This window comes from Schistocerca nitens, chromosome 9, assembly GCF_023898315.1.
Source record: "Schistocerca nitens isolate TAMUIC-IGC-003100 chromosome 9, iqSchNite1.1, whole genome shotgun sequence".
NCBI lineage: Eukaryota > Metazoa > Arthropoda > Insecta > Orthoptera > Acrididae > Schistocerca > Schistocerca nitens.
Window position 1 is genome coordinate 36,272,441 of NC_064622.1, and position 23,442 is coordinate 36,295,882.

Sequence of the window (23,442 nt, forward strand, 5' to 3'; positions counted from 1 at the left end):
GTTATCCACAAGTTCATATATATATATATATATATATATATATATATATATATATATATATATATATATATATTGTGAATAGCAACGGTCCTACGACACTCCCCTGCGGCACAGCTGAAATCATTCTTACTTCGGAAGACTTCTCTCCATTGAGAATGAGATGCTGTGTTCTGTTATCTAGGAACTCTTCAATCCAATGACACGATTGGTGTGATAGTCCGTGTGCTCTTACTTTGTTCATTAAACGACTGTGGGGAACTGTATTAAACGCCTTGCGGAAGTGAAGAAACACGGCATCTACCTGGGATCCCGTGTCTATGGCCCTCTGAGTCCCATAGACGAATAGCGCAAGCTGGGTTTCACACGATCGTCTTTTTCGAAACCCATGCTGATTCCTACAGAGTAGATTCCTAGTTTCCAGAAAAGTTATCATACTTATTATACTCAAACATAGTACGTGTTCCCAAATTCTACAACTTCCTCTCACATGAATCTCCCAAAATCGGCACGAAGAGAAATTCGATCTCATACGCAGGCTTAGCGATACTGGTTCTCCCCTCACGTCATTCGTGGTTGGAATAGGGAAATCGTACTGGTACCCTCCACCACCTACATACGTAAACATGGTTTATCGAGTGCATATGAAGATCCAAGACTTCTGTGTGGTACACCACAACTCCATACCAAGATACCGACTGCTGGAGGAATACCTTGACAAACATTTCGACCTGATCCAATACTCAGTCTGGTTCACTGTTGTCATAAATATTGCTCCTATAAATGTCACACTATTATCATATTTAATGTTGTTAGGGTCCACCAAGAACCTATCAAACACTGTTGCATCGTCGCTGTGCAGTTTGAATTAGGTTGGTGCATACGATCGTAGGGTTTTTGTTTTGCATTTTTAGCCGGCCGAAGTGGCCGTGCGGTTAAAGGCGCTGCAGTCTGGAACCGCAAGACCGCTACGGTCGCAGGTTCGAATCCTGCCTCGGGCATGGATGTTTGTGATGTCCTTAGGTTAGTTAGGTTTAACTAGTTCTAAGTTCTAGGGGGCTAATGACCTCAGCAGTTGAGTCCCATAGTGCTCAGAGCCATTTGAACCATTTTTTTTTTGCATTTTTGGTATTCCTATTGCTATGGGTTTATGGGTTCATTTATCTATTGTTATTTTTTGTTTGTAGTTCACTGCTATTTGGGTGTACATGTTGTCACTTTCTCATTTGAAGATAGTGGGTGGAGCTGTGGACGCTAGAAAATGGAGAGGCAAATGGTAAAACCGGAACATTTCTGACATATTTTTCTGCCTGATTTCAGTAGAGGGATGGCAGCGGTGGAGAGAGCCAGAAACATTTGCGCCATTTTCCGGGGAAATGTCATTCCATAGAGCACGGCAACAAAACGGTTTTCTAGTTTTGTTGGGGATTATTCTAACTTAAGTGACTCTCCACATTCAGGAAGATCTTCGGGGTTGGATGAAATCGTTTAAACACGTTAATCCGCAGTGATCCATGTCAGTGTACTCGAGAACTAGAAAATCTGATGATCTGTGATGATTCCATCATCGTCTGACGTTTACATGGAATGGGGAAGATTAAAAAATCCGGTGTATGGGCACCACATGCTCTAAGCCAAAATCACAAAAATCAGAGGCTGGCCGAATGTGTTTTACTTGCTTACCGTCAATTGACTTATGATCAACACCGACCATTACTGTCCTGTATCATTACTGGTGACGAGAAATGGTGTCTTAATGCTAACGTAAGGAAAAGAAAGGTATGGTTGAGCCCAAAGAAAGCAGCAGTTGCACGCACAAAGACCTGCTTGTGCAGACAAAAGATACTGTTATGGATCTGATGGAACAGCGATGGTGCGGCGTACTATGAATTGCTTCGCCGAGGTGTAACCATCACTGCTGACACTTACTGTCAGCAACTGAGACGTCTTGTAGACGCAGTCCAATAACAATGGCCTGTAATACTGCTCGAAGTGATGCTACTCCATGATAAAGAGCGCCTGCATTCAGCTAGACTGAGAGAAACACTGTACTTTGGTTGGGAAGTCATTCCGCACCCACCTTATTCACCTGATCTTGCGCCCTCAGATTTTCACCTTTCCCACTCTCTATCGAACAATCTGGTACCGAGAGCCATGGGTTTCGAATCCGTGCCAGACGGCACGAAACTCGATGACCACTGGAGGTCTCTGCAGCAGTCGCGCCGTAAGCTGTGGCTGCGCGAGCTCCTGGCCCGAGACTAACGTGAGGGCGCCACTGTGGAGCACGTGGTCCCAGCGGCCAATAGCGACATACCCTGTCGTGCATTTAGGCGGCTGCCTCTCGCTCAGCTAGTATGGTGTAACCAGTCGCTCCTGAAAATAAATCCTTCCAAGACCCAGGCAATCATCGTAGGTCGTACCACTCGCTCCTTCCGGCTCCTGGATTTCTTCCTTACCATCGGCGCCCGTCCTGCCCGCCTCACCCCCACCCTCACCTACCTTGGCCTCACCATTGACCGTTACCTCACCTGGATCCCTCATCTCCGCTCCATCCAATCCAAAGCCCACAACTGCCTCCGACTCCTCAGACTCCTCTCTGGCCGGACATGGGAGTTGCACCCCTCTGCCATCCTCCACACCTACAAATCCTTCATCTGTCCCATCCTCTGTTATGCCAGTCCCGCCTGGATATCTGCCCCCCCCCCCCCCAAATTCTATAAGTCCCTCCAGATCCTAGAGCGTCATGCACTCCGCCTCGCCTTCTGTATACGCCTCCTGTCCCCCACGCGGATCCTCTATGACCTCATTCCTTTCCCTCATATGCTCCTGTTCCTCGAACATATCCGCATACTCTACACCTCCCCCCACCTTGATCCCCCTCACCCCCTGGTTGCTCCTCTCGTCTCCCATTCCCGCCCCCTGCCATGTCTTCACTGTTGTGTCCCTCCTACCCTCCATCTCTACACCCTTCATCTCCTTTCCCAAGGTGGCTTCCATCAACTCCCCCTCCCGGATGATGCCCTCTCTCCCCCCATTTATCCCTCCTAACAACTCTGATCCTCACCCCCCCCCTCCTTTCCTCCGTCCTTTTCCTGGGCTCCCTTTCCCCCCTTCCATCCTATTTTTCCCCACCTACCCTCTCTCTGCCACCCTTCTCTCCCCCGTGTCCTTTAGTATTTCTCTCCTCTGCCTTTTCCCATTCCCTCTCGCGTCTGCCCTGCCCTTCCCCCCTTATGAGACCTCTACCTACTTCGGTTCCCCCCTTTCGTGATTCCTCTCCTCCCTCCTTGTTATTCCTCCCTCATCTGTCCAGGCCCCCCCCCCCCCCCCCCGCCTACTGCCCTTGGCTATGGTGTGTCATCTTTGTGCCGACATTTTAGTGCAGTGTTTACAGTGAGTGTTTAGTGTTGTGTGTCTTTTCCGAAGTGTTGCGAACGGACATCATACTGTCGCTGGGTGTGTTTTTTATATCTCTTGCGAACAGAAACCAGACTATCGCCATGTTTTTTTAATTGTCTGTCTACTGTGTTGCCTGTCTGCTTCCTGTTTATTTTATTAGCATTGCCAACCCTTTGTTTTATGTTTTAACTTTCCACAATTTTCCACCGTTTTACAATTTAAGCCACCGTTTTATCGACTGCTTTTATTGTTTCTTATCTTCTTCTTACGTTTTAAAAAGTTTGTAGACTGCAGAGCAGCGTACTAAGCTGCTGCCAGCCCGCCCCTTTAGGGGGAGTCGACATTCAATAAAGGGAAAAAAAAAGCTCAGCGAGTCAGTCTGGTATTTGCTTTGAGTCGGTTGATATCTCGCTTACAGGCATAGTGTTTACGTTGCGTGTGCTTACCTCCCGTTTACGAGCGAACGTTGTTTTGATTTCGTGAGGTTATCTCTTGTGACCCCGTTGCTTAATACTTTGTTGTTGATCTTAGTATCTTGCTAGGTTGGCTGTCGTCGTGCTTGCCGTTCAGTTCCCGTTCGTCAGTCTTGTTTGTTCGCGGACCCCTCTCGTTCGGTCCCGCTGCGTTTTCGTTAGCGGCGACCCCGCGACCGTTCCTGTCGCGGTTACAAAAAACAACCTTCAAGGAACTTCCTTTACGGATGCAAATGAGCTCCGTACATGGCTTCGCCTTGAAACCACATGACGTGTACAACCGCGGAACCGAAAAGTTACCCAGCAGTGGTAGACTGTTGTGAAGAGTAAAGGAGAATATATTATTTATGACGAAAGTGTATGTTATGTGCATCTGTTGTGGTTACAAAACCCCTGGAGAAACTCTACGAAGTTATGCACTAATTCAATGCGTCTGAGTACAAACGTTTCCTTGGAGAGGACCGTAATGAACACGATTTGAGGTATCTAAAGCAATGCACAAAGAGCCTGGAGAGGCCTCACTTGTCCCCTTTCGCCTGATGAATTCTGACTTCACGAAAAAGAGAAAATATATGTACGAATAGAAGACTGTCGTTCAGTAACTCAAACAGGTAGATCGTACTAGAGGCCACAGTATGGGATACCAGTTCTGTGCAATAGCTGCGTCATTATTATACGCTAACTGCAGCGAAGAAGGTCATTTTTGTTTCCTGTGGCGCACACCCGTATTCGGACAATCGGCCAGACTCCACTTAGAATGCATTTCCTTGCTGTACGCCGCGGCAGTAGGAGTAGGGTTGGGGGTTGGTGAGTTTCTGGACTGGACGTACTCTTCACATGGAAAAGGCTCCTGGTATTCATTCCGACAGCACGATGAGTGGGTCTGAGGCTGTTCTGGGTGGACTGCAACGATGAAAATCTCCTTTCCCGTATTTGAGCTTGGGACCCCTTGGCGGAAATCGAATCCACTACGCCTTATGCCACTGCGGCCCCTGAAGACATTCGTTGGAAGTAATAAATAGGGAGAAATAGATTCATTACTAAGTGAACTATGACCCCCAAAGTTGTTGACTAGGAATGCAGTATTCGGTGGTAACTGGGAAACCGCTTGCGAGAAAGCAAAGGAAACAGGCATTCAGGCAAACGTTCGCAAGGCACATCAGCTCGTATCGCAAAGTTATGGAGAAGTACGCCCCTTCAGGCATGCAACAGGCCCTTGCAGCCAGAAATTGCTTATAACCTCGTAACCTACGACCTCCTCTAATTAACTTGAACTGACGGCTACAACCTGCTACATTTTTAATCAGTGTAGTGCGTCAAGTAAAGAGTTTTCGTAGTGCTTTCAGACAGTACATTACGGTTTTTAGTAACTAGCTGTTAACTAATTTTTTTAATCAAAACTTGAGTTGCTGAAACCTTACAGTTACGATTTACGTTGAACACACTGGCACGTTACTGGCAGCGTGGATATCTCCTAACCGAATTCACACGTGAATGTGCGCTCGTGGTAGGGACACTATACTGATAGTAATATCAGTCGATAGCGTAAATAGAACGTGTAGTACTTTGTGGTTAATATTTAGTTTTACGTGTTAAAACTAATCATCATTTTCGTAAGTAGCATACTGCACATTGATGGTCGAAGAAAACTCACCAGTGCGACAGCTTTAATTATGAAGGGTGGGCCCTTGACGACTTCCGTGAGAGCCATTTCTGGAAGAGAAAATATTTGTTTATCAATATACAATATTTTTAGGTTTTTAAAACTGGAGTTATGTTTGTTATTCCTTTTTACATTTGTTAAAGGGTTTTAAAAGTCGAAGAAGTTAAGTTAGAAGCTGAGACAAATATGGATATTAGAGGGTATCAGACACTGGATTCCTTCTAAGATGTTTAACACTTGCATTAAGACGTCTGCTCAGTTGAAGTGTAACTGAAAACGGGCGAGTTGTTTAGTATAAGTAACGTCGGGGGTCTGTGATACGGGCCACATAAACAGCAGTATAGATCCACGCGTCATAAAGTGCAAACACTATGTACGAGATTCTGGAGATTTTATACAACGAATTAAAGAGCTTCAACGGGGAAAGGTCGAGGTGTTTATGACAGTAGTATATTAAATTACTATCCAGACCATTAGTTTACGCATAATTCGCAGTCAAATGAAAACGAGACAGATGGAAAAAAGTTAAGTAAGCTGCTCATGATATTAAAAGTAATCGCCGTAACTGTTAATATGTTTATTCCACTGTGAAAGGAGACTGTTAATTACTTCACAGAAAAATGTTTGTGGCTGGCTACAGAACCACTCATGTACATATCTTTTCCGACGCAACCACCTATAATCGTAAGTAAACAGCTCATGATAATACAATCGCTGTTACTGTTAATGCGTTTATTCCACTGTGAAACGAGATGGTTAATGACTTCACGGAAAAATGTTTGTGGTTGGCTACAGAACGACGCAACTACCTATAATCATCATTGGTTTGCAAATGACGTTAATAATGGTGTAGTGTTGTTCAGTATACCCTTCTCATACACCAATAGAAATATCTGTACTTATACCCATTACACCCTCCTAGTGTGTGTGTGTGTGTATATATATATATATATATATATATATATATATATATATATATATATATATATATATATGTGTGTGTGTGTGTGTGTGTGTGTGTGTGTGTATGTGTGTGTGTTCTCCAGATTAGGTGGTCAGTATGCCCATGCAACGTTATGCCTCTCCACACACGAAATACTTGGACCACCAATATGAGCAATTTCGACAATTACGTGTTCTGACCTCTCGACGTATGAGCGTACATCAGGAATCACTACGCAGACCGAATCTGCTCTCATCCAGGAAGAGCACGTGGCCCCACTCCTCGTTGGGCCAGTCCCTGTGTTCTTCGCACCAGTTGATAGAAAATGTCCAAACGCGCGATTGATGTCATCTCTCGCCATTCTGTCACGGTGCCGAGATAAAGGTGTCTCACCGAAGTTCTTGAAATGTAAGCGCCTATTCACCACCGCCCAAGCACATCGTATATACGACAGAATGGAACGAGCTTGTTTCGTGAGCGAATTCATACAACACGGAGAGCCTTGGCAAGAACGGATCGGGAACTTTTGGACATTTTCTATCAACTAAGTAGCAGAATGCATCGAGACGGCTGGGACAAGATCGATAGCACCACTCACAGGAGCATGCAGAACGAACTCGAGCGCTGCACGAGCGACAGAAGAATAAGTTAGAAAGATGCTTGAAGCAGACCGACAAGGCGATTCCCGACATGTCACACACAGTGGTCAACCTCACTGAACGACAATTGACTGAATAGGAAATGTCTGTTCTTCAACAAGGAGGGAATTTTGCTGTCATCCCGAGAACTATACCTATGGAGGACATCATTGCCAACACCGAAGCGGCCATTCGGACCCTTCCTTTTGAAAGGGCAGAGGAAAGACGCACTGAAACAGCCAGGATACTGCGCCGAGCAAAACCACCAGCTTGGAACCTGAAGTAAGAAGAGGTACAAGCCATTAAGAATCTCAACGCCTACAAGAGTATATTGGTACTGCCTGCCGATAAGGGGAATGCGACCGTCGTAATGAAGACCGAAGATTATGAGCAAAAGATCCGAGACATATTAGATCAGACGACGTACCGAAAACTAAGACGTCTTCTCTTCCGGCGGACATACAGAGAAACCTGCGCAACACAGAAGCCCTACCACCTCAGCTGTGTGTATTACCAGAGATCCATAGGAACAACGTTCCAAGACCGATTGTTAGCGCTCCTGGCTCACCGACGTATAAACTGGCAAAACACGTGGCCTCTCTGCTGCAGCCATACGTGCGGATGATCGACACATACATAAAGGGCTCAGGACATTTAATTGAGAAGCCGAAGAAACTGAAAATTGCACGAAACGACATCCTGGTCAGCTTTGATGTTGTTACTTTGTTTACGAAAGTGCGACTCAGTGACGATCTGGAGCACATCGGTTCCATTTTCCCGCAAGACATCACAAAGCTCTTCCATGCATGTCTCACCACGAGCTATTTCACGTGGAATGGCGATTTCTACGAACAGCTGGATGGCGTCGCCATGGGTAGTCCTCTTAGTCCAGTGGTGGCCAACTTCACGGAACAATTCGAAGCACAGGCACTGGACTTGGCGACCTGCAAACCTAAGGTGTGGTACAGGTACGTCGATGACACTTTCGTTGTGTGGAGCCATGGTGAAGAACAGCTCGCTGACTTCCTAAGACACTTGAACAGCCCCCATACAAACATAAAATTTATCATGGAAGTAGAAAAGGACAAAAAACTGCCATTTCTAGATGAGCTGGTCACAAGGGATGGCGAAAACCTGGGACACAGCGTGTATAGAAAACCGACACACACGGACCGATGCCTGCACAAACTATCAAACCACCACCCGAGCCAGAAAAGAGGCAAGATTAATAAGCTCGTAACGAGAGCGGGACGAATATGTGAGCCGCAACACCTCAGGCGCGAAATGTAACATCTGGAAGCTGTACTGAGGAGCGATGGGTACTCCACAAATTATATTAGAAGTGTAACAGAGTCAAACACTCGACGAAGCAAGGAATCAGAAAAAGAAATGTCGGGTACGGCCTTTCTGCCATACATTCCCAGAGTGACGGAGAGAATCGGCCGTATATTGCGCAAACACGGCGTAAAGACGAATTTCAAACCGACAAGGAAGATCAAAGAGTGTCTTAGATTTCCAAAGGAGAAAAGGGACCCACTTGCAATGTCGGAAATATACCGTATACCATGCACATGCGGAAAAGTTTATGTCAGAATGACTGGACGATCAGTCAACACCAGGATCAAAGAACATAAGCGACATTACAGGCTGGGACAGGTGGAGAAATCGGCCGTGGCAGAACACGCACTGAATGAGACCGACCACGTAATAAAATTCGCCGACACGGAAGTTCTGGCTGCACAGAAGCACTGTCTCACGCGCTTGTTCAGAGAAGCTGCAGAAATACAAAAACACGCGAACAGCTTCAGCAAGGAAGAGGAAAGCCTTATGGTAAACGGAACCTGGCTTTCCGTACTTCAGCGAACGACCGTCTCAGGTAGCAAGAGGAGAACCGCACCGGAAATGATCGCGGAGAAGCCTCGGACGTTGGCGCGCCAGGTACATAAAGTCTGCGGCAGCGAGCCGGTTGGAGAAATGGCGTGTTAGAGTAAACGTCGACAAGTGCGAAGCCGTTCTGTTCACTAGAAGACCGAAGGAACTGCGCAAACACCGATACTGCAGACCAATAACTCTACATGCACGCCCAATACGTTTCCGTGAGGAAGTCAAATACCTCGGTGTCTGGCTGGACCAGAAATTACTCTGGGGGGACCACATACAACACATGACCAACCGAGCTAGCCCGAGGCTCAAACAGCTCTACCCTATGCTCAACAGGCGTAGCACACTGAACAGAAGGGTGTCGAGGTCCATGTACATGACACTTATCCGACCCCTGATGACGTACGCAGCTCCTGTCTGAGGATACGCTGCGCCTACACGCCTGCGCCGTCTGCAGCTCATACAAAACAAAGTACTCTAAATCATAAGCAATGCTCCACGATACACACGCATCGCGGACCTTCACCGGGAATACCGACTTGAGACTCTCACGGAGGTAATCCACAAACTCACCACAAGACTATACAGAAACTCCAGACATTCGCAGAACCCGTTTATTCTGAATCTGGGAAACTACGACCACAACCATAGATGGAAACATGAAAGACCAAAAGACATACTTGTAAGGACCTAACATCTATGGCCAAGCATACGCAAACATAACAGTACAGGTGAGACCCTGTTAATCAGACGCCATTAATGGATATCCAGCTGGAATACACTGCCGAATAACTGGCACCACGCAGGGAAGCCGTACCGTACACTGCATGCAGACAAGCTCCACACATCCCCCACACAGTGAGATGATCTATGGCCGATCTCCCAGTACTGTATAACGATCTTGATTGTTCCAGGAATGTAGCGGCTGCAGCAACTGGGATACATCGCCATCGCTTGCCACAGTAATGATGCATGATACCCATACTAACAAATCCAACCTTGCATGAACTGTCGCAGCTAGTAAGCCACTACTGCTCTTACTACCTATCCCACTGTCGCAGAGGTTTTTTTCCCACGGCACGAGCCATGGCCCCTTTTTTCCCTCTGCTCTTGAAATCGCTACCCTCACTCGCGTTTCGTCCACTATCTAACACCTGATGGACCGTGTTTATGTGTAGTCTTATCCAGACGCACGGATAACATCACAGCCCAGCATCCTGTGATCCACTTACTAGATATCTAACATGTTTACGGAGGTGACAGTAGAACTTTTGGTTTGGTCACCACGTTGGTGCGGGCGTGGAGGGGCCCCGTCTCTCTTTAAAGCTCGGCTCCAGTTCACCACCGGCAATGGAGGGTGAAGCTTTGACAATGCCAGCCACTCGTGCTGGCGAAACGGCAGTAAAATCAGTAGATGAACGTCGGTCGAAGAACCCGAGACAGAAGCCAATAGGCATTTCGTCAAAGTAAAGGGAACTTGCAAAATAATTTAGTGAATTTCTGGCAGCTGTTCAGACATTTTTACGTTACACCGTACGAAACAACTGAAATAAGTACTCACTTATTAAACTGAAAATAGCTGTAGTACATAAGAAAGAGCTCGGTGTTTATCAACTCACATAAGAGAACTGGACAGGAAATGCTGGGGAGGTATATACTGTCTGTGAACTGAACATCGAGTGGGAAAGACGTGTTTACTGGGAAAACACTACAGATGCCGTTCAGGATGACTAAGAATCAATTTGGTCTCTAGCTATGTAGAGATTTGCATAGTTTCTGTCGTTATGAGTTACTTGCGCCAGTGTTATTCATACCTCATACCTGCTTTCCGTGTAGTGTTAACGCATGTTGTACGAAATAAACACTCGACGGTGATAATGCGCACTGCGTCGGCAGTGCTTCAATTACGCGTGCTGTGGTAGGTTGATATGAGTTTGTCAGACACCCTGTTGTTGCATCTCGTGATGTACGGAGGCAGACACAGTGTCGAATCACCCGCTCGCTCTTCAGTTTGCACACATGTGCACATCCAGCAATCTACCTTCTCCGCACTTCTACCCCACACGTCTGCCCCATATACCCTGTTAGAATTCCGGAACACAGATTATCCCTTAATACGGCTACCCCGCGCTTGGACGAGATGAACACTTTTAACGTTTAGTTTTAATCCAGTTCATTTGAAGAGAACCATTAATTTTTTACCGTCGAATCTACACTCCTGGAAATTGAAATAAGAACACCGTGAATTCATTGTCCCAGGAAGGGGAAACTTTATTGACACATTCCTGGGGTCAGATACATCACATGATCACACTGACAGAACCACAGGCACATAGACACAGGCAACAGAGCATGCACAATGTCGGCACTAGTACAGTGTATATCCACCTTTCGCAGCAATGCAGGCTGCTATTCTTCCATGGAGACGATCATAGAGATGCTGGATGTAGTCCTGTGGAACGGCTTGCCATGCCATTTCCACCTGGCGCCTCAGTTGGACCAGCGTTCGTGCTGGACGTGCAGACCGCGTGAGACGACGCTTCATCCAGTTCCAAACATGCTCAATGGGGGACAGATCAGGAGATCTTGCTGGCCAGGGTAGTTGACTTACACCTTCTAGAGCACGTTGGGTGGCACGGGATACATGCGGACGTGCATTGTCCTGTTGGAACAGCAAGTTCCCTTGCCGGTCTAGGAATGGTAGAACGATGGGTTCGATGACGGTTTGGATGTACCGTGCACTATTCAGTGTCCCCTCGACGATCACCAGTGGTGTAGGGCCAGTGTAGGAGATCGCTCCCCACACCATGATGCCGGGTGTTGGCCCTATGTGCCTCGGTCGTATGCAGTCCTGATTGTGGCGCTCACCTGCACGGCGCCAAACACGCATACGACCATCATTGGCACCAAGGCAGAAGCGACTCTCATCGCTGAAGACGACACGTCTCCATTCGTCCCTCCATTCACGCCTGTCGCGACACCACTGGAGGCGGGCTGCACGATGTTGGGGCGTGAGCGGAAGACGGCCCAACGGTGTGCGGGACCGTAGCCCAGCTTCATGGAGACGGTTGCGAATGGTCCTCGCCGATACCCCAGGAGCAACAGTGTCCCTAATTTGCTGGGAAGTGGCGGTGCGGTCCCCTACGGCACTGCGTAGGATCCTACGGTCTTGGCGTGCATCCGTGCGTCGCTGCGGTCCGGTCCCAGGTCGACGGGCACGTGCACCTTCCGCCGACCACTGGCGACAACATCGATGTACTGTGGAGACCTCACGCCCCACGTGTTGAGCAATTCGGCGGTACGTCCACCCGGCCTCCCGCATGCCCACTATACGCCCTCGCTCAAAGTCCGTCAACTGCACATACGGTTCACGTCCACGCTGTCGCGGCATGTTACCAGTGTTCAAGATTGCGATGGAGCTCCGTATGCCACGGCAAACTGGCTGACACTGACGGCGGCGGTGCACAAATGCTGCGCAGCTAGCGCCATTCGACGGCCAACACCGCGGTTCCTGGTGTGTCCGCTGTGCCGTGCGTGTGATCATTGCTTGTACAGCCCTCTCGCAGTGTCCGGAGCAAGTATGGTGGGTCTGACACACCGGTGTCAATGTGTTCTTTTTTCCATTTCCAGGAGTGTATATTATTAATAACCTCCGATTTTTCCACTTCCTGCAACGCGGAACTATTAGTCCTAGGAAGAAAATGTACATTATCTTATTTGTAGGAAATTTAATGTATTTCAATTTTGTACTGGAAATATTTTCGTTAGGAGCAGCGGTTTTCGAGTTATTCGAGAAGAACGTCAAAAGTTTCCGTTACTCGCCTCATCCCCATCGGAAGGGTCATAGGCCACCGGTCAGGTTTTTAGCTTGTCGTCCAGCACACTTACTGCTACTAATGTGCTAAAACTTACGACTTAACGGTTTTTCCTCAATTTTACCTTTTTTGGTTCTTGTTCACTAGGCTAACATACCCACAAATTTAACGGATGTGATTGCTTGCAGTAAGAACAAAGAAGGGAAAGAAAAAAATGCAGAAGGCAACAGACCGATCAACAGTGTCTCGGTTGTGGCAACGTATTCACCTTCCGTCTGCGAAGCAAAAACCTGCCTACCTGTGGGTACAACATAAAGAACATTGTCAGATCGTGAGCGAAACAAACGTGAAAGTATCGAAAGGTTTCATAAAAAAATCTTCACTAACCACCCTTCATAAATAAATATTTGATTCAATCTTTGTTAGTACACTGTTGAATACATACGCTGCTGGAAAAAAACTGCAACTCCTTCAAGAAAATGGTCGTCATGTTGAATGTTGATGTAACAAGTAGGTCTTCATTGTAATTCATCACATGATAACAATTTCAAAAAATGGTTGAAATGTCTCTGAGCACTATGGGACTTAACATCTGAGGTCATCAGTCCCCTAGAACTTAGAACTACTTAAACCTAACTAACCTAAGGACATCACACACATCCCTGCCCGAGGCAAGATCCGAACCTGCGACCGTAGCGGTCGCGCGGCTCCAGACTGAAGCGCCTAGAACCGCTCAGCCACACAGGCCGGCTAACAATTTCAGACCAAATGAAACACACGTGTCACTGTTAAGCATGTCCAGACAGTCCTATCAATACTCTGGCTGAAGTGCAAGCATGAATTCTCGCTTGCCAATCATCATAAAGGTTTCCCAATGGCTTCTTGGTACAGTTTGCCTCAATCACCTTGCCTTTTTGTTGAAATTCAGCAATGGCTGTTTCAGACTCTGGAGAACGAGTTAGTCCCTTCTTCATTGTGCCCCATACACGTTCAGTATCGGCGAGAGATCCGGTGATATTGTTAGCCAGCAAAGTTGCTGTACAGCACGAGCAGCTCGCTGCATCACAGCAGCCGTGTGTGGGTGTGCGTTGCCCTGCTGCAAAAGCGCACTACCTAACTACAGTAGCATAACACGGTCCATTATTACGACGGATAACTACTGTCGACGACAGGAGGTGTTGCAAGCTTCAGTTAACATACAAATCTAACTCACGAAGAAATCCTAGAAACTATTATCCAAGAATGTCACCTAGAAAGATTTTATTCTCGCGTAATATATTACGTTATGATTATTATTCAGGTTTGTAGGCGAAAAACAGGAAACATAAAAAATAATGAAGGAATTGAATACATAATAGGTCACAGTAACTGGTCAATAAAATGTATGACTCAAATGTCGTAATTGGAGAAAGTTGGTTGGAAAGTTCCGATTGAAGGAAAAAATAGCACCCACATTATGAGGTTCATTTTGAAAATGCCAATGAAAGGGCCATAACTCACACTTTCAAGATATTTAGTATGTTCAATAGCAATGAAAACCATCAAGGACATGCCTGTATGTGATCAAAATAACACGAGACAAAACACTGCCAACTGGAACAGAAATGGACCCACCATTACAGTTAAAGGTCTGAAAAAGCGCCATTAGAAGTACAGACTCGCTTCATCCCTACTGCCACTCCAACGATGTAATAATTATACACAGATTTTGCGTGATATAGGCAGAACGTCAGCACCTGGAAGACTGCTCTCAAAATCGGCATAAACACAGTGTCAGCAACTCTTTCAAAACTATTGTCTCTAAAATCAACAGGCAAAAAGTCGTCATGTTCATGCTTATTAGAACTGTCCTTATTGTATAACGAATTCGACGTCTCATATAAGTGTATATTGCTTTTTACCCATGCAGTAAATTTGTAATTTACCACGAAGTTAGACAAATCGATGTATCTGGTGGATTACTGACGGTGATCGATGTATATCTACATCTACATCCATACTCCGCAAGCCACCTGGCGGTGTGTGGCGGAGGGTACCTTGAGTACCTCTAACGGTTCTCCCTTCTACTCCAGTCTCGTATTGTTCGTGGAAAGAAGGATTGTCGGTATGCTTGTGTGTGGGCTCTAATCTCTCTGATTTTATCCTCATGGCCTCTTCGCGAGATATACGTAGGAGGGAGCAATATACTGCTTGACTCTTCGGAGAAGGTATGTTCTCGAAACTTTAACAAAAGCCCGTACCGAGCTACTTAACGTCTCTCCTGCAGAGTCTTCGACTGGAGTCTATCTATCATCTCCGTAACGCTTTCGCGAGTACTAAATGATCCTGTAACGAAGGGCGCTGCTCTCCGTTGGATCTTCTCTATCTCTTCTATCAACCCTATCTGGTACGGATCCCACACTGTTGAGCAGTATTCAAGCAGTGGGCGAACAAGCGTACTGTAACCTACTTCCTTTGTTTTCTGATTGCATTTCCTTAGGATTCGTCCAATGAATCTGTCTGGCATCTGCTTTACCGACGATCAACTTTATATGCTCATTCCATTTTAAATCACTCCTAATGCGTACTCCCAGATAATTTATGGAATTAACAGCTTCCAGTTGCTCACCTGCTATTTTGTAGCTAAATGATAAGGGATCTATCTTTCTACGTATTCGCAGCACATTACACTTGTCTACATTGAGATTCAATTGCCATTCCCTGCACCATACATCAATTCGCTGCAGATCCTCCTGCATTTCAGTACAATTTTCCATTGTTACAACCTCTCGATACACCACAACATCATCTGCAAAAAGCCTCAGTGAATTTCCGATGTCCTCCACAAGGTCATTTATGTATATTGTGAATAGCAACGGTCCTACGACACTCCCCTGCGGCATACCTGAAATCACTCTTACTTCGGACGACTTCTCTCCATTGAAAATGACATGCTGCGTTCTGTTATCTAGGACCTCTTCAATCGAATCACACAATTGGTCTGATACTCCATATGCTCTTACGTTGTTCATTAAACGACTGTGGCGAACTGTATCGAACGCCTTGCGGAAGTCAAGAAACACGGCATCTACCTGTGAACCCGTGTCTATGGCTCTCTGAGTCTCCTGGACGAATAGCGCGAGCTGGGTTTCACACGACCGCCTTTTTCGAAACCCATGCTGATTCCTACAGAGTAGATTTCTAGTCTCCAGAAAAGTCATTATACTCGAACATAATACGTGTTGCAAAATTCTACAACTGACCGACGTTAGAGATATAGGTCTACAATTCTGCACATCTGTTCGACGTCCCTTCTTGAAAACGGGATGACCTGTGCCCTTTTCCAATCCTTTGGAACGCTACGCTCTTCTAGAGACCTACGGTACACCGCTGCAAGAAGGGGGGCAAGTTTCTCCGCGAACTCTGTGTAAAATCGAACTGGTATCCCATCAGGTCTAGCGGCCATTCCTCTTTTGAGGGATTTTAATGTTTCTCTACCCCACTGTCGCCTATTTCGATATCTACCATTTTGTCATCTGTGCGACAATCTAGAGAAGGAACTACAGTGCAGTCTTCCTCTGTGAAACAGCTTTGGAAAAAGACATTTAGTATTTCGGCCTTTAGTCTGTCATTCTCTGTTTCAGTACCATTTTGGTCACAGAGTGTCTGGACATTTTGTTTGTCGATGTTGAAACCGAAAGCAGAAACGATTACTTTTAAACTTCGTACATTCCCAGCTGAAAGAGACGTCTGGGAAGACATGCAAAAAAGCACAAAAAAGGCCTCTCCTGCCACCCACCTTACTGTATGCTTGCTCCCATATAACGTCTCGTCCAGGTCCTCCCTCAGTAGACAGAAATTGCAGTCTTTGTGTTAATAGGATACTCTCTTAAGAGTTCTCCAAACAACTTTCCTAATTCGACAGTATCGGACCGAAGCAGTAATCGCCGATCCATTTCTCAATATGAGCAGCTTTTGTTGAAGATATATGGCCGGCCGGAGTGGCCGTGCGGTTCTGGGCGCTACAGTCTGGAGCCGAGCGACCGCTACGGTCGCAGGTTCGAATCCTGCCTCGGGCATGGATGTGCGTGATGTCCTTATGTTAGTTAGGTTTAAGTAGTTCTAAGTTCTAGGCAACTGATGACCTCAGAAGTTAAGTCGCATAGTGCTCAGAGCCATTTGAACCATTTGTTGAAGGTATCAGCGAACACAGAGTGCACTGTTTCATCTTAAGCTATCTCAGCCAGGCATGTGCGTGCAAATACTGTACAGCGTATGTTGGAGGAGAGTACATCCACTATCAAAATCATCCCCACCCTATCTCCCTTTTTCGTTTGGTAATAGCTTTAGTTTGGTAATAGCGTTAGTTGAACGGCGCTCGCAGAAGAAATAACATTTTCAGAAAAGTGTCACCATTATCACACGTCGAGAGAAAGATTTCTCATCGACATGTACAGAAGAAGCGAACAAGTGTAAGTGAGATGTTGTTCCGCTCCTAGTCGCTACTTAATGACGTTCATAGGTGTGGGCAGCTGCCGTAGCGGTGCGCCTAATAATTGAATTACGTTTGTAGACATTGGAGGCAATAAACTGATCGCAAATCATCGCTTCGCATGCCTGATAGATTACTTGAAGGCATATTTATCTACATCCGTTGGCTCTACAGCAGAAGATAACACACAGAACAGCGAGAGGTCAACAGTGCACGGGAAGCTATCGCCATCAATGCGGAGAAGCGCATGCGCCCTCACTGATCAACTGATTAAGTGGGTCGTTCTTGGTAATGAGTAGTATTCACCAAGGTTGGAAGTGACGGTCTTAGGACGTCAGTCTTGAATACGACGTCTCTGATTTTTCATTCATCTGCTCGCAGCACGTGACGCACTTACACCGCAATTCACAAGCTACCGAAACTTACGATTATAATGAAATATTTTATTCTACAAGATATTTTCGTAGATACTTATTTAACGTTACTACGTTAACGGGATTTGACCTTTAGATTTTCTTTGGGGCTCGGCATCAGCAACTTACTTATCAGATTTCTTGGTGTATTGCTGCACATCTAAAGACAAATAGGTGTTTTGAACGTCGATAGCCTCATCGCAACGTCTTTTATTCTTTACCACATCGTTTCAGATTTTTATAGTATCTTGGGTCTAACTGTACAGTTTATTTTCTTTAAAAAACTTAAATTGAAGAAGATAGTAGGGGAAGGCAGTCGCTATTTTTACGTTTTGTTATGGAGTCTGCATTGTTTACTATTTGAGCCCATTCCCCGAGTAAAAGCTTTAGCTTTCAGCATAACCGGTCCTGTCCTACGTGGTACCTACTTTTTCTTCTCAGGAGCGTCCATATAAGCTCACCGGCATACATCTACATCTACATCTACATGGATACTCTCTCGATCACATTGAAGTGCCTGGCAGAGGCTTCATCGAACCACGTTCGCAGTGAACACGTTCACATTATTCAGGCGATAAAGTGTCCTTTTTGGAAGAAACAGTCCTAGCTCGAAAAGCCACTAGGTGTACAAAACCTATGGGAGTCATTAATAACGTACTCAAACATCACCTAGTCCAGGAGAAGAATACGCTTTTTAAGACCTGCGCTGGGCTTTGACGCCGAATCAGGGAAGTTAAAGGAAAAGGATACGAAAATTCCAAGAGACTGTGAAATGAAATTCTTGATTTGAAATACCGGTTGCACCGTAAGGGTTCACAAAATGGATGAAGATGACTTAAGGAACATTAAATGTGACACACCGCACATTATCACTGAGGTGACGAAAGTCATAGGATAGCGTTATGCACATGACGGCGGTACTGTCGCGTATACAAAGTATAAAAGGCAATGCATTGTCAGAACTGTCATTTGTACTCAAGTGATTCATGCGGAAAAGATTTCCGACTTTTCGACGTGATTATGGCCCCACGACGGGAATTAATAGACATTGTACATGGAATGATGGTTGGAGCTACACGCGTGGGACGTTCCGTTTCGGAAATTGTTATGGAATTCAGTATTCCGAGATTCGCAATGTCAATAGTGTGCCGGATACATCAAATTTTAGGCATTGCCTCCCACCACGGAAAACACTAATACGACCTATTCTTGAGTACTGATCGAGCGCTATCAGGTCGGATTGAGGGAGGACATAGAAGCAGTTCAGAGGCGGGCTGCTACATTTGTTACTGGTAGGTTTGATCATCTAGCGAGTGTTACGGAAATGCTTCAGGAACTCGGGTGGGATTCTCTGGAGGAAAGGAGGCGTTCTTTTCGTGAATCGCTACTGAAGAAATTTAGGGAACCAGGATTTGAGGTTGACTGCAGTACTATTTTACTGCCGCCAACTTATATTTCGCGGAAAGACCACAAAGATAAGATAAGATAAGATAAGAGAGATTAGGGCTCGTACAGAGGCATATAGGCAGTCATTTTTCCCTCATTCTGTTTTGGAGTGGAACAGGGAGAGAAGATGCTAGTTGTGGTACGAGGTACCCTCCGCCATACACCGTATGGTGGATTGCGGAGTATGTATGTAGATGTAGATGTAGACACAGTTGTCGACGGCCTTCACATAACGATCGAGAGCAGCGGCGTTTGCGTAGAGTTGTCAGTGGTGACAGACAAGCAACGCAGCGTGAACAATCGCAGATATCAATGCGGGACATACGATGAACGTTTCTGTTAGGGCAGTATAGAGAAATTTTGCGTTATTGGGCTATGGCAACAGATGACCGACGCGAGTACAGCACGCCACCGTCTTCAGTGCCTTTCCTGGGCTTGTGACCATATCGGTTGGACCCTAGACTGCTAGAAAATCGTGGCCTGATCACACGAGTCTCGATTTCAGTTGGTAAGAGCTGATGACAGCGTTCGAGTGTGGCGCACACCCCACGAAACCATCGTCCCAAATTGTCAGCAAGAAACTGTCCATGGTGATGGTCGCTCCATTAATGGTTTGTGATGTGTTTACATGGAAGGGATCCAGTCTTCTGGTCCAACTGAACCGACCATTGACTGGAATTGATAATGTTCGGGTACTTGGAGACCTTTTGCAGCCATTCATGGACCCCATGTTCGCAAACAACAATGGAATATTTATCGATGACAATGCACTATGTCACAGGGCAACAGTTATTCGCTTATGGTTTGAAGATCATTCTGGACAATTCGAGAGAAGATCTGGCCAGCCAGGTCGCCCGACATGAATCCCATTGAAAATTTATGAGACATAGTCGAGAGATCAGCTTGTGCTACAAATCCTGCACCGGGATCACTTTTGGAATTTCGACGACTATAAAGACAGCATGGTTCAATATTTCTGCAAGGGACTCCCAGTGAATTGTTGAGCCCACGCCATGTCGATCTGCTGCCGTGCAAGTGGAGGTCCGACACGATATTACGAGGCATCCCAAGACTCTTATCATCTCAGTGTGTAGTTACGGTGAGCACGTGATACAGGTTTAGTTGCGTGTTTCTTATTTAACTGGCGTCGGGAACGATATCTCGTGGCAGTGATAGGAGCTACTAGCTGGTCAGCTACAGAGGAGGCGATATCTGACGGGAAAAGCAGTGAACTAAACAGATGGTAAAACTCAAGAGAACAGCGTAATGTCTATACAAACTACGAATTAAAGTACCAACACGATGTTACTGTATGTGAATGCTAATCCTAAGAACTATTGTAGGGATTTTGATGCGGTTTCCAGAGACAGGTAGGCTGATTCATGAGGAATGTTGGCGATATCACTACACATCATAAATGAGTCGCCCTGTAATTGATAGTTAGGTCTACCCGTGCGGAATTAGGTTCGTTTGCTCCTACATTAGAACAAAGACTATACATACCAGTCGATAAATTTAAGTTAAAGTAGGTGTGTTTAGCGATTCAGAAACCGTGCTCTGCTAACACGTATATCCCTAGTGTGTACCACAGAATGGTTGACTGGGATATTTAATAGATCTTGGCATACAGCAAAAGGGGAAAGGAGTAGATTGGAAAGAGAAACGACTGATACAGAATCTATAATCTATATTTACAGCAGAAAGTAAGGGTAAGGGTTGGAAATGAAATTTCAGAAGGAAGGAGCACTGGACGAGGTGTTAGACAAAGTTGTTGCCTTTCCCCGCTATTGTTTAACGTATACCTTGCAGGGATTATTGTGAAAAGCTTAGACGGAAAAAGAGGAATATGTATTGGTGGAAAGAAAATAGAATGTATAAGATTAGCTGATGACATAGTTTTAGTGACAGAAAGTGAGCGGACAGTGAATAATATGCTAAACGATCTGAATGAAGCTTGTGTGGAATATGGGATGCAAATAAACACAGCAAAAACAAAGAGTATGGTCATCCGTACAAGACGCAGACTGTCCAATATTAAAATAGGACAATCTACCATTATCCAAATAAGTGCATTTAAATATCTTGGAAGCACAATAAATGAAGACTTGAGATGTCACCAGGAGGTGAAAACTGGAATTGCTATAGCGGAGGAGGCATTCAACAGAAAGAGGAGACTTTTATGTAGCAAATTAGATAAAGGACTAGGGAAAAGGCTTGGCAAATGTTTTGTCTGGAGTGTGGCACTGTATGGGGCAGAAGCATGGACGCTGAGATGAGAGGATGAAAAAAGGTTAGAAGTATTTGAGATGTGGATGTGGAGGAGAATGGAGAGAATAAGCTGGACGGAAAGAGTGAGTAGCGAAAGAGTATTGGAAAGGGTTGGTGAGAGAAGATGTCTGCTGAAGGTTGTAAGAGAAAGGAAGAAGAACTGGTTCGGACATTCATTGAGAAGGGAGTGCTTGCTAGAAGATGCTTTGGAAGGATTGGTTTGTGGGAGAAGACTGAGAGGAAGAAGGAGATACAAGATGATAGACGACATAAAGGGAAGAGGAAATTATGCAGACCCGAAGAGGATGGCAGAAGACTGGACAGCATGGAGAACTACCGTGTGGAAACCTGCCTTTTGGCACAACACTGATGATAATGATGACGGCATACAGGACTACAAACAGCAGTTTGTATTCCATCTGCAGGCATTTCTACGAGGCTTGGAATGCTTGTGAAGCGTCAGAACACGTATATCACTCGTGCAGCACAACTTGTATCAGGTGTAAACCACAAACAAGGAAGATTAAAGTGAAACATGTTTTGTAACTGTAGCGACTTACACAGTAGGTTGTTATACATTCTCCTAGTAACTGGTTGTTGAAACTTACCTGTTGTTACTCGGCGTGCGTGGTCGCAGCAGATAATACCCGCTTGTTGCGGGTTAGGTTGGCGAGTGCAAGTCGCTTTTGAGCCTCACCTCGTGGCGCCGGGCTGATAAGTGGACGTGTTATCAGAGATTGTGGAGTAGCAGTGATACGCACTGACTAGGCGATACGGTGGCTATTTCCCAGAAGGAGACGCTCCAAACGGACGTGCGTGTTTATTTTGTAACCTGGGACACACTAACAGGAAGTAGGCTGCATTAGGCTGAGGTGACAAAGGTCATGGAATGGTCATACGCACATATGCAGGGTGTGGCAAGTAAAAGTATTCCGGCGAACTGAGTAAAACAGAAGAGGAAAGGAAATACAGCACTAACCTGACTGTAGCAGAATCTGAAAGTGGCCACCGTGCAGCTGCTGGTACTTTTCGGCCCTCGTCAGTGACTTGCTGAAGTGGATCGAAGCCGGACTGCTGGAATGTTCTGCAGTTCCTGAAGACTGTGAGGGTTGTTGTGATACCATTAGACTTGTGGGCTCCTCACAAAATGTAATCGCTCACTGACAGTCAGGGCCGCGACCTCACTGACTTCTGCTAACAACTCCGTTACCCGAGAAGATGCTCCGAGGTTCGGCCAGCTGTATGGGCAGTTCCTCCATCATGTTGGAAGTAACTGTAGGTCTTTTCCTGCTACATTAATGCTCCCACAAGTGGTTTGCACTCTGTCGGGCCACTTTTATTTGTACCACTCTATACAAATGGTGGCAGTATCGTGCTTGCGAGGTATAAAACGGCGGTGAATTGGCAGAGTTGTCATTTGCACCCAGGTGATTGATATGAAGAGGTTTCCAAATTGGTTATGCCCGCATGACAGGAATTAACAGACTTTGAATGCGGAATGGTAGCTGGAACTAGAGGCATGGGGTGTTCTAATTCGGAAATCGTTGGGGAATTCAATATTCCGAGATTCACGGTGGCAAGAGTGTGGCGCGAATACCAGATTCCAGGCATTAAGTCTCACCATGGTCAACGCAGTGGCCGTTTACAGACTGGAACTTTAATAATAACCACCCTGTGAAACTACACTACTGGACATTAAAATTGCTACACCACGAATTTGATGTGCTACAGACGCGAAATTTAACCGACAGGAAGAAGATGCTGTGATATGCAAAATGATTAGCGTTTCAGAGCATTCACACAAGGTTGGCGCCGGTGGCGACACCTACAACGTGCTGACATGAGGAAAGTTTCGAACTGATTTCTCATACACAAACAGCAGTTGACCGGCGTTGCCTGGTGAAACGTTGCTGTGATGCCTCGTGTAAGGAGGAGAAATGCGTACCATCACGTTTCCGACTTTAATAAAGGTCGGATTGTAGCATATCGCGATTGCGGTTTATCGTATCGCGACATTTCTGCTCGCGTTGGTCGA

The 23,442-nt window shown here is 45.8% G+C and overlaps 1 protein-coding gene across 1 annotated transcript in view; it reads right to left on the bottom strand.

Moving 5' to 3' along the window:
* The window catches only part of LOC126203582 (uncharacterized), a 69,246-nt gene extending 47,120 nt beyond the window's left edge, over positions 1-22,126 (bottom strand). Inside the window, exons 1-2 of the mRNA XM_049937942.1 lie at positions 22,016-22,126; positions 5,524-5,582 (exon numbers count right to left, since the gene is read on the bottom strand). Coding sequence (XP_049793899.1) covers positions 5,524-5,580 — 57 coding nt within the window. The 5' untranslated portion in view covers positions 5,581-5,582; positions 22,016-22,126. The remainder of the gene's footprint in view (positions 1-5,523; positions 5,583-22,015) is intronic.
* Positions 22,127-23,442: the final 1,316 nt, after the last annotated feature.